The sequence below is a fragment of the Falco naumanni genome, chromosome 2, assembly GCF_017639655.2.
Source record: "Falco naumanni isolate bFalNau1 chromosome 2, bFalNau1.pat, whole genome shotgun sequence".
In the NCBI taxonomy this organism is placed as follows: Eukaryota; Metazoa; Chordata; class Aves; order Falconiformes; family Falconidae; genus Falco; species Falco naumanni.
This window is the reverse complement of record NC_054055.1, coordinates 81,300,382-81,312,998: the sequence shown is the minus strand read 5'-3', so window position 1 is coordinate 81,312,998 and position 12,617 is coordinate 81,300,382. Positions and strand designations below refer to the sequence as shown.

The 12,617-nt window shown below is 42.9% G+C and overlaps 1 protein-coding gene across 6 annotated transcripts in view; it reads left to right on the top strand.

The window, feature by feature from the left end:
* LOC121084069 (heat shock transcription factor 2 binding protein) overlaps window positions 1-6,282 on the top strand; it is a 34,092-nt gene extending 27,810 nt beyond the window's left edge. Inside the window, exons 8-10 of one of the 6 annotated variants that reach the window (XR_005826568.1) lie at window positions 415-511; window positions 1,136-1,303; window positions 5,580-5,668. Coding sequence is in view for 1 of the 6 variants with exons in the window: in XM_040585193.1 (XP_040441127.1) it covers window positions 5,580-5,788 (209 nt within the window). In the remaining 5 variants the exon portion in view is untranslated. Of the gene's footprint in view, window positions 1-414; window positions 543-1,022; window positions 1,304-5,579 lie in introns of those variants that run through there. The other 5 variants (XR_005826569.1, XR_005826570.1, XR_005826571.1 and 2 more) reach the window with 5 other exon arrangements.
* The last annotated feature ends 6,335 nt before the right edge of the window (window positions 6,283-12,617 follow it).

Here is a 12,617-nt window from a genome sequence, read left to right as displayed (position 1 = left end):
TTTCAGATTTAAGAAGCCCTGTCCTCAGCAATAAAAAATGAAGTTATATAATTTTGGGTAGAAATCCACCTGAGATTTGTCAATAATTTTTTTGGTGCTTTACATCTACAGATGCAATAAGACTTTCATTCTGTAATTCCCAAAGAGGTAGACTGAGGCTTTTTTGCCAAGGACCTTTTGAAGAATATGGTGCAGTCAGCTGAGGTATTAATAATAAAGACTAGATTTATATTTTTCATTTGTGATCGTACAGAACATCTACCAACACATGGGTGCTGGAGAAAAAGGGTCTAGGTTCTTCTCTGGTGTTTGTTTTGGGTTTTGTTTTGGTTTGGTTTTTGTTTTTTTATTATTATTTTTATTTTACTATTCTGTATCTTTATTTTGGTTTTCCGTACTCTTCTTTGAATGCAGCTTAAAAAAATGATCTCCTTGGATACATGAGAAAGTGTGGAATTCGGAGAGACAGTGTCAGTGACACTTGTCATCTATAGCTGGGAAATTGCTCCAGGTACTTCATTAAACAAAAGACTACAAGAGAAGTATGACTAATTTTAGATCTTGCCCTTCAGTTTCCTCCACCCCAGTTCCACATGGAAATCTAACCTTGTTTACCCAAATTCTTTGCAAATGACTGTCTCTGTTATAAATGCCTGCATGAAGCACATTCTCATTTTGCTAATGCTGCCTACAACCTTCAATATTTGCTTTTCATGACTAACCCTGACCGTTTCTAATGCCTTGCTTTTCTGTCTGAGTTGGTTTTGGCTGTGAGAGTTTTTGAAAATTCAGGTTATTTGCATGGCAGCATGTTATTTAAAAGACATCTGAACTAACAGACTCCCCCCTGTTTATAAACTGATGTCTGTATTAAAAAAAATTTTGGTTCTTAAATCAAAACCTCAGTTACCAGCCTTTCAAGTGCTCAACAGTTTCATACCCTTCAGACTATGAAACTAATCTTAAAAAGAGGATTGCCCTTCTTGTCCTTTAAGACCACATCTATTTTCTTAAATGTAAAGATGTCAGCTCTGACGCAGGAAGTCCCTGAACCACAGTTAGCTGAGAGGCTGGAAGAGTGGCTGGGGGAAGTTTCACTGATCGCTTGCCCTTTTCCATACTCTTCTGAAAGCAGCTGCTGCAAACGATACTTGCCCAGATGGAGCTCCGGCTGCGTGCGGTGTGGCTGTCCTTGCCATCTGTGCAGGAGTTTCTTGACTACAACCTTGCCCTGCCTCACAGCAGACTCATGCAAACTGACGTTCTCCGGAGGAACACAGTGTTGCTCCTTTTGTGAATATATGTAAGAAACCTTAACATGCGTCTGTCGCTGTAAAGCATTGGCTTGTTCTTACATTGTTACTTTTGTTCAGTAGCTACTGTGGGAATCCTCAGAAGCCCAAGCTAGGACGGATGGGAGCTGGACAGCATATCTTAACAGCTCGCCCACAAATCTGCCAGCTGCAGAGCGATGTCTATGCAAGCTCCTTTTCACTTGCACCCCCTAAGTAGCAGTCAGGGAAACTGGGACTGAATTGCTGCTTCAATTTGGACTCTGGGAGCCTCTCTCAAGAATTTCCGATAAAAGCATGACAAGTGTGTGTCCGCAGGAGAGAGGGGAGTTCTGATTATCTGAACTCCATGTGAGAGCAGCCACCTGGCCAGGGAGGAGACTGAAGCAAACCCAGCTGTTACACAGGAGCTGGGGCAAATATGTCATAGAGAGAAAGTGCATCAATGTCCACAAGAACTGCAGCAGCAAGGCTCAGTCTTCTTTCTGCCTGTAGAAACTTCTTTCTGTAGTGTTCTCCCTGCTCCTTCCCCTCATAGTGTCTTTTTTGCAACGTTTCTTGTCTCCTCAGACCTATCAGCGTTATGAAAATGTCTGGAAAACTGCTGCTCCAGATACTGGCATACCTTCGCCAGCATTGGCAATGTGAAGAGATCTTAGATGGGGCAAGCTGTGGCCCTGACTGTCTCTGTTAGACGTGCTGTGAACATAGGTAGTCTTGACAGGTTCACAAAAAGGAAGGGTGGAGTGGCAGGTGCCCCTTCATGCTAGAATCAAACAGTAATTGAATTGAATGACGTTTATGACAGTAGTGAGGAGCTTTTGAAATATTGCTCTTCTACGTAGGCATAGCTGTAAAACAGTTTGCTGATAGTAAATCTTGTATTCAGGTGGCCAGGGAATGGTATGGCCACGTGTAAATTGAGTTCACACAACTCAGCCAATTGTAGATAAGCTGTTTAGCATTGATGTAATGCAATTACTTAAACCCTGCTGTAGGGAACAGTTCATCTGAGACCATGGTGCTAATGGCAGATGTGACTAAAATCTGTCGATGTTATCAGTTGCTTTTGTCAGTGACTGAAAACCAGTGACATCAAACGATAGTGCTGGCAGCTAGCAGAACATCGGCAAACTCCAGCAGTTTCAACACCTTGTTAAAATTGCATCAGCATTTTACGATGGTAGTAGGCTTACGCTAAGCTTGTGATCCCCGACTGAGGCAAGCAGCTTGATTTCTTCCCCTATTCCCCAGAAATAATGATTATAGTTTTGAAATCTTGGTTGAAGAGATGCGTGTGCTAGTTGTTGGGAGGATATAATGTGGTGATTTGATTACAACTAAAGGATTTTTTTTTATCTTGTACAAATGAAATGTTACTCAGCTAGTGTAGAAATGACTAAATCTGGAAGCTGTTGAAATAAATATAATGCTGAATAATGAAGATTCCTTACATTTCTTCTGAGTATTCTTTAGACGGGGTTCTTAGAAAAAATCCCTAATGATACTGGAGAAAGACTTCTAGAGTATTTTTTTTTTTAAATCCTCTTAGAAAACATGATTATCCATAATAAGTAGTATTCTCAAAACTGCATGTAATCCCTAAGGGAGTATATTTTAAGGCATATGTATGTATTTAACTTGAAGCATCTCAGAATACATGCAAAACAATGGCAATCAGAGGTTAAATGCATATTAAGTAATTTTCTGGTGCAGGATCATTTCCTTCCTTTGCTGTATGCCTGAGTGCCTAATCTGTTCTTCATTTGAGTGACTCAAGCCATTCAGCTTCCTTCCCTGGCTGCTGCTGGAGATTCTTCCTAGAACCTCTTCGCTCTTACTGGAAAATGTTCTTGCTCGTCAAGCTGGAAGTAATTTCCTGATCTTCTACAGATCCTAATTTTGTTAGCTCCCCTGCTAACACTTCCCTGATCAATTCTTTACTTTCTACAGCCTTTTAAACACTTGCAGATAATGGTAACATAAATGCCTGTAACAGTATTAATAGCAAAGCACTTTTCATCCAGGGATTTAAAACATCTTACATATATGAAGCTTCCCAGCAGTAGTGCAAGCCATTAACATTAATAATGGCTTTATTTCATGGAAGAATAATGTCACACAGAGGAAGATTGTAATGAACTACATAGATTTCACTCCCAAAAGCTGCTTTCTTTCTTACCTGTTTGGGCTATGTCTTGTTGCTGCTATTTCCAGTGAGTAAGTGTAGAATAGTACTAAGTACCAGGAAGGGGGGCAGATGATATGTGCAGAGGTTGAACATTATGTCTGAGGAAAAAAAAAAAGAAAAGAGTTAAAAGAAACCTCTGGCGGACATGAAGATAAAAATGGAAGGAATAGGAGGAAGAATTCAAGGCGTTTAGTCATATTTTGATTAGGTCAGAATAAATCTTAAAACCAAAACTTGCACCCAGAGTTTTTTCAAAAGGATTCACTGAAGTGTTGCTGCCCAAGAAATTGGATATAAAGTCTTGCTGTCTGTGAGGCTGAGTTGCAGCATTTCTCCGTGAGTTATGGCTGCTCATCAGTCAGAAAATTGCATCTGCTGGTACTGCTGAAGGTGGTGATGGAAAGAGACTCCTTAGAGCCTTCAGCCCAGGTGGCAGCAGTAGGAGTGGCTGTGCTATGGGTATGGCCAGTTCTGCAGGGTGCTTTTTTTAAAAAAAAGCTGATTTGAATGTTTGAAGTTGTCCAGTATGCCCAGTAGCTGAGATTCTCATTGTACAGAAAATCAGAAAATGCTTGTTAGTGTTTGGTTTTGGACAACTCCTGTGTCCTCAGATTATAGTAGATTCTGCTAGCTTCCCAGGAGAAAGTAGAATTCCTTTCGTAAGAAGTTTACATTTTAAACAGGGAAGAAGTTACGGTAGAAAAGACCTACGTATCTCGTTTATGATGGAAAATGGAGGAAGAGAAGATAGTGCCTGGCTTGTGGGTGTAGATCAGATGTCACAATCTTGACTATTGTGCTTCAGCCATGTGCTAGTGGGAATTACTTAAAAATTTCCATCTTGATAGTCAGTTTCATGCTTAAGGCCATAGTCATCTTCGCTGTCCATCACTTTCTGGTTTCTCCCCTGGGTGCTTTCAATGTTTCCCCTTACATTTTAATGAATAAGTCTCTTTAGTCCTTTTTCAGGTCACCAGTGTTATGTATTAAAATAAGCCAGGAAAGTAAAGAACTTGCCTCAGCCCACCAAACGCTTCCTTCAAACGCAGTACAGTGTGGTCTATTGCTGCACTGCATTTATGCTGCTTCAGTGAGATTTTGGTCTTGGTCTCTGTGATGATTTTGTGCACAAAGTGGTCTGAATTAATTTTTCTCAACATTTCTGCACAATGCTTTATCAAAACCTCGCTGAAGACTAGGTATGTTAATGACAAGCACATAAAAAATGCATAGCACGTGGAATAAATAACTACTTCAGCCATAAAAGTATATTATAAATTTTAATTTGGAATGTGCGGAATAGAGAAATGCAAAAATGGGGCTTTCAACCAGTTGCTTTTGATAAAGCTATAAACAACTAAATGCAAATGGACTGTTGTGAATGATTAAAATATAATGCTCCTAATGTTTTAGTAATTAAAAATGCGTCCTGTGTTCTTAACAGTAGAGTTATTATGTGTCTTCCTAGCTTCAGTCAAAGGTCTTTGCTACGTTTCTCTGACGCACTCCTAAGGCTCAGTGCTTAGCTTCAATACACATTTCAGGTTTTTGTAGACTGAATTAAACACTTGGAAGGGTGATACATGGTTACCAGAAAGTTTTATAAAGATTAATATTTTATTGAGCTTTGAAGAAATCTGAAGGCTTGTATAAAAAGAAATTAAAGAAAAAGCCTGGTTTGATTTGATTGGTTGGTCTGTTTCGTTTTTAAGTCTGAATAGTCACGGGATATAGCTTGTCCTGCTCTTAAATTGGATTGCAGCCAACAGTACATTTTGGCTACTGACTGGATAAATTCAAGTTGATAAATTCCCTGATTTATAATGTTTTCAACATTTGAAAAACAGGAGAAAGGTTCCTGGTTACCTCTGCCTCCCAAACACTGCTGAGCACAAGCTGCTGAGGAGGGCGAAGATGATGTTTTCAGGTTCCTCCTAGAGCCAGCCTGCCAGCACCAAATGGCGGCTGTGAATTACGAAACTTAGTTATTCCCTGTGTGCCTGGTGGGTCATGGGGAATGGCACTGTAGAGCTTTAATGCTGCTTTATTGGTCTCGCTTCTAATGAGCGCTGGATTTTTTCCTCCCCCGCTTTTAGACCCGGATACAGAAGTTTGTCTTCATGCTCTGCGGCTCCTCCAATCTGTGATTCTGGAGCCAGAAGTATTAGCCAAGGCAGCCTCTGAGATGCGTGATACTTTGCCATTTCAGCGTATCATTGCACTGTCAAAGAGCCGCAATGCAGAACTGCAAGCACTTGCAAAAGAACTACTTGAAGATCTTAAAATACTTGAGTATGAAGCATAGAAGAGATCTATGACACCAACTGCTTACGTCTTTCCTATATTTTTGTGCTGCAAGAGTTGTGGGAGATAGGCTTGACTGAAAAAACCTCTGCCTAATTTCCTCTGACAAAATCCTTTTTTGGGAGTTAGGTAACCCAACTGAAATAATACTTGGGAAATCTTGGCGTTTAGCTCCCCCAATATGATCTTAGGTAATCTAGTGGAGTTGGGACAGACTTCATTTCTTTGAGTAGGATTTTGTTGATAATGGGTTTCCAAAACGATCCAGGTTATGTCATCTGTTTGCCATATATAGGGAGTACAATAGTCATTCACTGATTACATCTAGTTTATTGCAGTGGTAAATAATCCCTTTGGCCCACCCTTATGAATTACTGTACTGTGAGGAAAACCTTGTTGCTTTTCATGACTGTTCTGTGTCAGAATGCATCCCAAGTTCCAGTTATGTTGTTACTTCTCACCTCTTTCTATTCTAATAAAAGAACACTTAAATTCTGTAGCGTGTAGTGGATTCTGCTTTCAAAATTTGCATTCAGATTCACTCAAACTGCAAGCCCACTCAGTCAGTGCCTGCCAGGCATACTAGAAACAGCCACTGTTGTTTCAAAAACCCTGAAAAAAGGAAATTAATTACTGTTGGCTGTGGTAACTTGCTGTGCACCAAAGAGGCTAAAATGAACTGCTCTGTTGTGAGCAGCATTGCATTCTCTCACAACTGTGCTATTTGTTGAAGTTTCTGTGTACACCTTGCTTACCTCACTGGTAAATACAAACATTTGTGTGCTTATTATCGGTAGAATTTACACATTTTTTTAGGAAAAAAAAATAGCATCCATTTCTTTGATGACAGAAACGCAGCCAGCAAATGAAAAATGCAATGCTGCGGTAGCAACTTTTTCGTACTAAAGTTATGGTACCTCAGCTGTGAACTCACAAATTAACAAAATACAATGTGGACTTCTAATCCAAATGCAGAGAAACATGAAGTAAACTCTGTAGGGTTTAAATACTGTGCTTGGTAGCCAGTTTTAGAGGAAAACCATTGTAAAATGTGTAAGTTGAGTCATCGGTCATCTCCCATTAGGCTGTTTGCAGAATGATGAATGTTCAGAGTTAGAAATGTAATAAATCAGTTTAAAATTACTTGAAATGATTGGCTCCAATGCTGCAAACAGTAGCAGTCTGATTTGGGACTGTCTAAAGTGGAGATTAAGATACAGATCTTGCATAAGTGAAAGGGTCGCATGTGGGTTCTGCCCTGTCTGATTCAACACTACATTGAATCTTTCAATCATGCTTTCTTTGGATTTGGTTTTTAATCTTGCTGTCCTAGTTAAACCTCCTAGAGTTTTATCCTAAAGGGATCAAAATGATAATCGGTAATTTCCTGGAATATCAACTCATGAAAGCATTAAATTTTAAGAAACGCTGAAGGGCATCCACTTCCCATTTAATTGGTATCTGCTTGTGAAGGTCTTGTATCAAACTTTTGGAAGGCATTAAATAGCAGAAAAAGAAGTGGTTCTGTGAGCAGAAGAGCTGGCGAAGCCTCATGTTCTGCAGATTTGAGATATTTCTTGAAAAAGTTGCTGTCCTTCCCAGCCCTTCCCACTGAAACCAAGTCCATCTAAGGGGCAGCATGAAGCGCGTGACCTGAGGGTGACACGGATGCTCATGGCATGTTGGTAAGCTATAGTGATGGGCTGGTTAGTTGCCACCAAGCAGGGTGTATGCCACTCTGCCAGCTTTACCCTCATAAAGGTTCTAATTTAGGTCTTCTCTGCTGCTACCCTAGCTGGGAGCTTGAGGGAGCTTAATTATCTTTTAGAAGTCTTCTCTCTCTGCCAAGTTTGCTGGGAGATGACTGACAGATTCAGTGTTATGAGGGGGAGTGGCAATGCAATTGCACCTCATTTTCATAGGAAATCAGGAAATAAACAGGGCTGTTCATTTTAATTGTGTGTCCACTAGCATGGTCAGTGCTTAAAAGCCATGCTAAAATAGATGATTCAAGACACTGCAGTTTTTCCCCAGCAAGCAGCTCAGATCTGATGATTAGTCTTTGGACATCTACCAGATGACTTTATTTTCAGATGCGGCTTGCCAGGAATCTTTAGAATCAAGCTATTGATGATCCACTGGCCTTCAGAAAGTTGTTTTTTTCTGCACTAAGTGTTCCATTATGCAAGACTGATAAATAAGAGAAAGTCACCTTATCTGTGAAACACAGTGTATCTTAAAAAATACTAAAGAGCAAAAATACCAGAAGCATTATAGAGAACCTGTGACAAACAGGCCCCTAGGAAAGCCTTAAAGTTTTCCCTAAATTTACTTTATCTAGGTGTTTGCAATTAATGCTGTGGTTTCAGTTCTTTGGGTTTCTGGAAAAGAAAAAATTGAGTGGAACTTGTTAGCACAGGGAAGCAAATTCATAAAACTTTTTGGTTTGGAAATTAAAAAGGGTCACTGGAGTCAAATTGTACTGTAGTTAGGCAAATAGAAGCCAGGGATAAGCCTGACCCTCTAACATTTCAGAGTATTTGGAATTTCATTAAGGCTTCTCATACTTAAATATTTTAGTAAAAGAAGTTGGACATTACTAGTTGCAGATTGCATTGTGAACTGTTACATCTTTTTGCTGGTTTTCACGTTCCTTCATCCCCCATTTAATGGAGCCAGGGACCAGCCCCCTCCTCCTGCTCCTCTGCAGGTCTAGGGCTGTGTTGCCATCAATTGAACCTTTTTGCTGTGGGAGTGAAGCCTGCAGCTTTCCATACAGGTGCCTGCTATACCCCATGCATAGCGTCCTGTTGGGATTCTCCCAGATCCTGGTATCTATCATAAACCAGTGATTTACACTTTTCAACCAGCGTCATCAATGCCTTCTTTACTGGTTCTTTCTCCATGTTAAAATTGGTGGGAGCCTTATGCCGTTGGCTGGAGAGGAAGCTCCGGTGAGCTGCTGATGCAAGAGTGCTGACTGTTTAGTTTAGATGGCTAAAATTAGGTGAGATGGATCCTATCTTTTAGTGTCTATTTTGCAATAACAGATACAGAGCAAGTTTTGAGATTACCCTATTGTTCACAGGCAGCATTTTTAGAAACTTGTTTGCTGATAAGATTGAGAAATCCTTGTTTGGAAGAGTGGTTAAAGTCTTCATTTGTCTTCATGTGGCTAGTGCCAGAAATAGGGCTCGTGAGTAACTGTGGATCTCCTTTGAGTCTCCCTGTCCCCTGGAGCATATCTTTTTTGATGGTTTATGAGTATAAGAAAGTTTCTAAAGAAGAGGTGCTGCTCCAAAACCTTAGAGCTTTATTTACAAAGTGGAACAATGAGTGATATACAGAAACACAGTGTGACACTGTAAGGTTGCTGCTGCAGTTAAAGAATGGTTAACGTACGCATTATAAATCTCTGGGTTTATTTTGCTGTGAAGTTTTGCTTCGGTCTGAAACTGTGGGCCATTAGGAAGCTTTACTGGTTTAAAATGAGTTCAGCCTATGCTTTGGAAAACACTGGCTTTAGAATGTTGCTTTTTCTGGATCCTGTGGAAAAGTTTGGGATTCTTCTGTGTAGTAATTGATTACTTGCATTACTAGCTTGTAGGAGATAAGATGTTTCACACAGTCAAAGCACTAGTTTTACTAACCGTGTTCAAAGTCCAGAGTTTATCCATCATTGCCGTTTGCTCTGTTGCACAATCTCAGAGTTTTGGTGAAGAAGAAAATGAGTTTGGTGTTGCTTTAAGATTATCAGAGTTACTCCAGATTTATGCTCATATAACTGAAAGCAAAATTTGACTCTTATGCTAGATCTGTTTTAAACAAAATCTCTGTCTAAATCTACGAAAAACCGGTTTTAAAAACCCTTTGAAGAAAGCGCCTGTTTACTTCACAGTATCAGCTGCACACTTACAGTTGAACTTCAGTCCGTTCAGTTTTATATGCTGTGTAAAGAGCTGCTGAAATTATGTCAGCTTGCTAACACTCCTCGGAAATGCTGGCTTTCCATATTTGCTGCTGCTGATCAATTAGATGCAAAAGAAAATTAAATTAGGATCCCCTAAATGTGTTTCCTGTGACTTAAGAAGTTTAGCTATATAATGTACTGCCCCACCGCTTCTTTATGTGTTATCTTAGGCTGATGTTTGGCCTGGACTATGAGCTGGCTGAAAAGAAAGTGGAAAACCTCAGTAGAAGATAGGGAGACCCAGAAAGGCAGACCTTCCCCGGTGGCTCTGTGCCCCGTGCTGAGTGGCAGACACAGCAGCATGAGTGGCCTGGCATCTCTGAAGGGGCCTGTGGGATCTTGGATGAGAAGAGCAACCAGCTGCCCAGCTCCTGGGGGAAGCTGCTGTTTGGTTGCATGCCAGCACTGGCCCGCTCCCAGGAGGTGGGACAATGGTGGTGAACTAGAGTTCAAGACACATCATCCCATTATGGTTGTTTAAGAGAGGGAAGTAAGTTGGAGGAGGAATGGGAGAGGGTAACAGTTTGGTGATACGGACACGAGTGAACTTGCAGATGATTCAGTTTCAGCTGGTTGCACCACTCATTTAGCTGCCCCTTTGGGTTAGTGTTTGTGCTTGCGCTATGCGCTGATTAGCACAAATTGGACTTCAGAATTGGTAAGATTTTACAGGTCTTGCAAATGTTGTGTGATTCATCTCCTCTACTGCTTCCAGCCCTGCAAGGGTGCTGGACGTGAGGAGAAAGGAGTTTTACTGGAGAGTAAGCAACCTCTGTTTCCTCTTGTTATCCCTGCCCCATGTACGTGCCACAAGTTAAGGGATCTGCAAAGCATGGCTGCCCCTTCCCTTCACAGCATCTAATCTGCAGCTACATCTGGCCGCGTCTGTGTTGTTCTGTAGCTAATTTCCTGATTTGTATGCAGGAACTTTTGCAACTGCTAGTTGCTTCTCGTATATGAGAGTTACAAGCTACAGCTGATAAAAAGCCACCAGAAAACTCCTGATGTCACGCAGATTTTAATTTCTCTGATGCTTTATGATGACCTTTGCAACCTATAACTTGCTCAGTCGGAAACCTTAAAAAGACTTTGACCGAATTATAGGTCATGTAATTTATAGGACTATAATTTTTACTGCGGGCGTGGCTGTAGTTAAAGCACTTCTGATGCCAGGTGCTCAGCCAAATGAACGCACGGGGTTTTCATTTGGTGTGCTGTTGTGCTACAGTCATGAGTGGCAGCAATCACTGAGGGCAAGGCTGGTCTGGGCCTCGGCAAGGGCTGGGAAAGGGCCAGATGTGGGTGGTTCTGCTGGGTGCATTGGAAAGGTCAGGTCCAACTGAGCTGCGTAAGTGGCTTTCGTGCCACCTGGGTCTTACTTTGAACCGAAGCAGGGGAATGGGTTGGGTGTTAGGGAAGCAAGCTGTTTGTCGCTCTCTGCAGAGAGATAAATGCTTCCTTTCTTCTGTAGCTGTATTGCCACCAAGGTCAAATAAAGTGCAGCAGTTACCCTGTATTAGCAGAAAACAGAAAATGGAGAATGTAGGGGAAAAAAGCCCAGCTCTTGGGTCTGCGCTTCTTCCTCCTGAGCAGGATCTATTGTGTCCAGAATCAATTTCAAGGGTACTTTGGCTTAGCCATGACGTGTGCGAGAGCTGATCAATGCAACCAGCCCCTCGCTGCCTGCCAGTGTACTGCAGCTTTACCAGAGGACTTGCTACTATGGCTCCCGGCATATTTACAGCTGTCGTAGGGCTCGCTGGGCCTTTGGTGCAGCACAAGGATGGATCTTTAGGAGGACTTCTGCCATTTTCTCAGCCTGTGGGTTTCCAGGAGCTGCTGGCATGGGGAAGACAGCGGTGGGCATTCAGAGACCAAGGAAAGTCAGGGTGCCCTGCTAGGGTAACAAGTCCTCTAGGTCAATGTCTGGAGCAACTGGATTTGTGTCAGTACTCCTAGGCACGTGCCAGAACATTTCATTAGAGGTGGAAGATCTACAAGGTGATGCCATGGTGATGACAAGCAAAGAGAAACATGGGAGGCAGGTCTTCAGGCTGGGCTAAGTGGGGAGCTGAGCACCAGGGTGCTGAGGGCATGGCAGCCTGGGGCCCTGCGAGGCAGTGCTGTTCCTGCCGACGGGCTGTGGAGCTCCCAGCAGGGCTTCGCTGGCCTGGCATGAGGCGTGCAGCAAACGGGGAAGAGACTGGGTTTGGGTAGAGGGCAGCTTCTGCTGAAGGGAGGTTTCCACAGAGCCAACGTGCTGGTGGGGAGCAGAGCTGAGCTGCTGCGGGGCTGAGGCAGCTGTGGCATGGTGACAAGGAGCTGGCATGAGTGGCTCTGCAGACACACGGGGCCTCGCTGAGTCTCCATCTGCCTCCTCAGCTGCTTTTAAACATGGCTGACAGCGTCCCAGGCCAAGCTGAGCAGGTGTCAGCTGCCTTTGCTGCACCGAGGGCAGCTCCTCCATGCCACTGATGACAGCACTGAGAGGAGACATCGGGGAGGTTTTGTGGTGAAAGGACCGCTTCACGTGTGGGTGAGCTGCCTGATGCTTTTCAAGCAGAGCATCCCTTGCCTCCACAGCACGATGGCCATGAAAGAGGATCAAGACAAGCCTCAAATGGCCCAGCAGACCCTGGGGAGCCCGAAGCCAGCAGCCGGGCACTCCTGACAGCACGCCAGCCTGTGGCTGGACCCTGCTGCTTGAAAGCGGGCCGGGTGCCAGCACAAGGGAGTGAAGTCCCCGAGGAGGGGACCGGCAGGGCAGGGCAGAGCAGCTGAGCGGGGTGGGGGCCGGCGTGCCCGGGATTTGAGCAACGCTCTGGGCTCTTCTCCCAGCAGCGTGGCAGGCGTGTTTCTG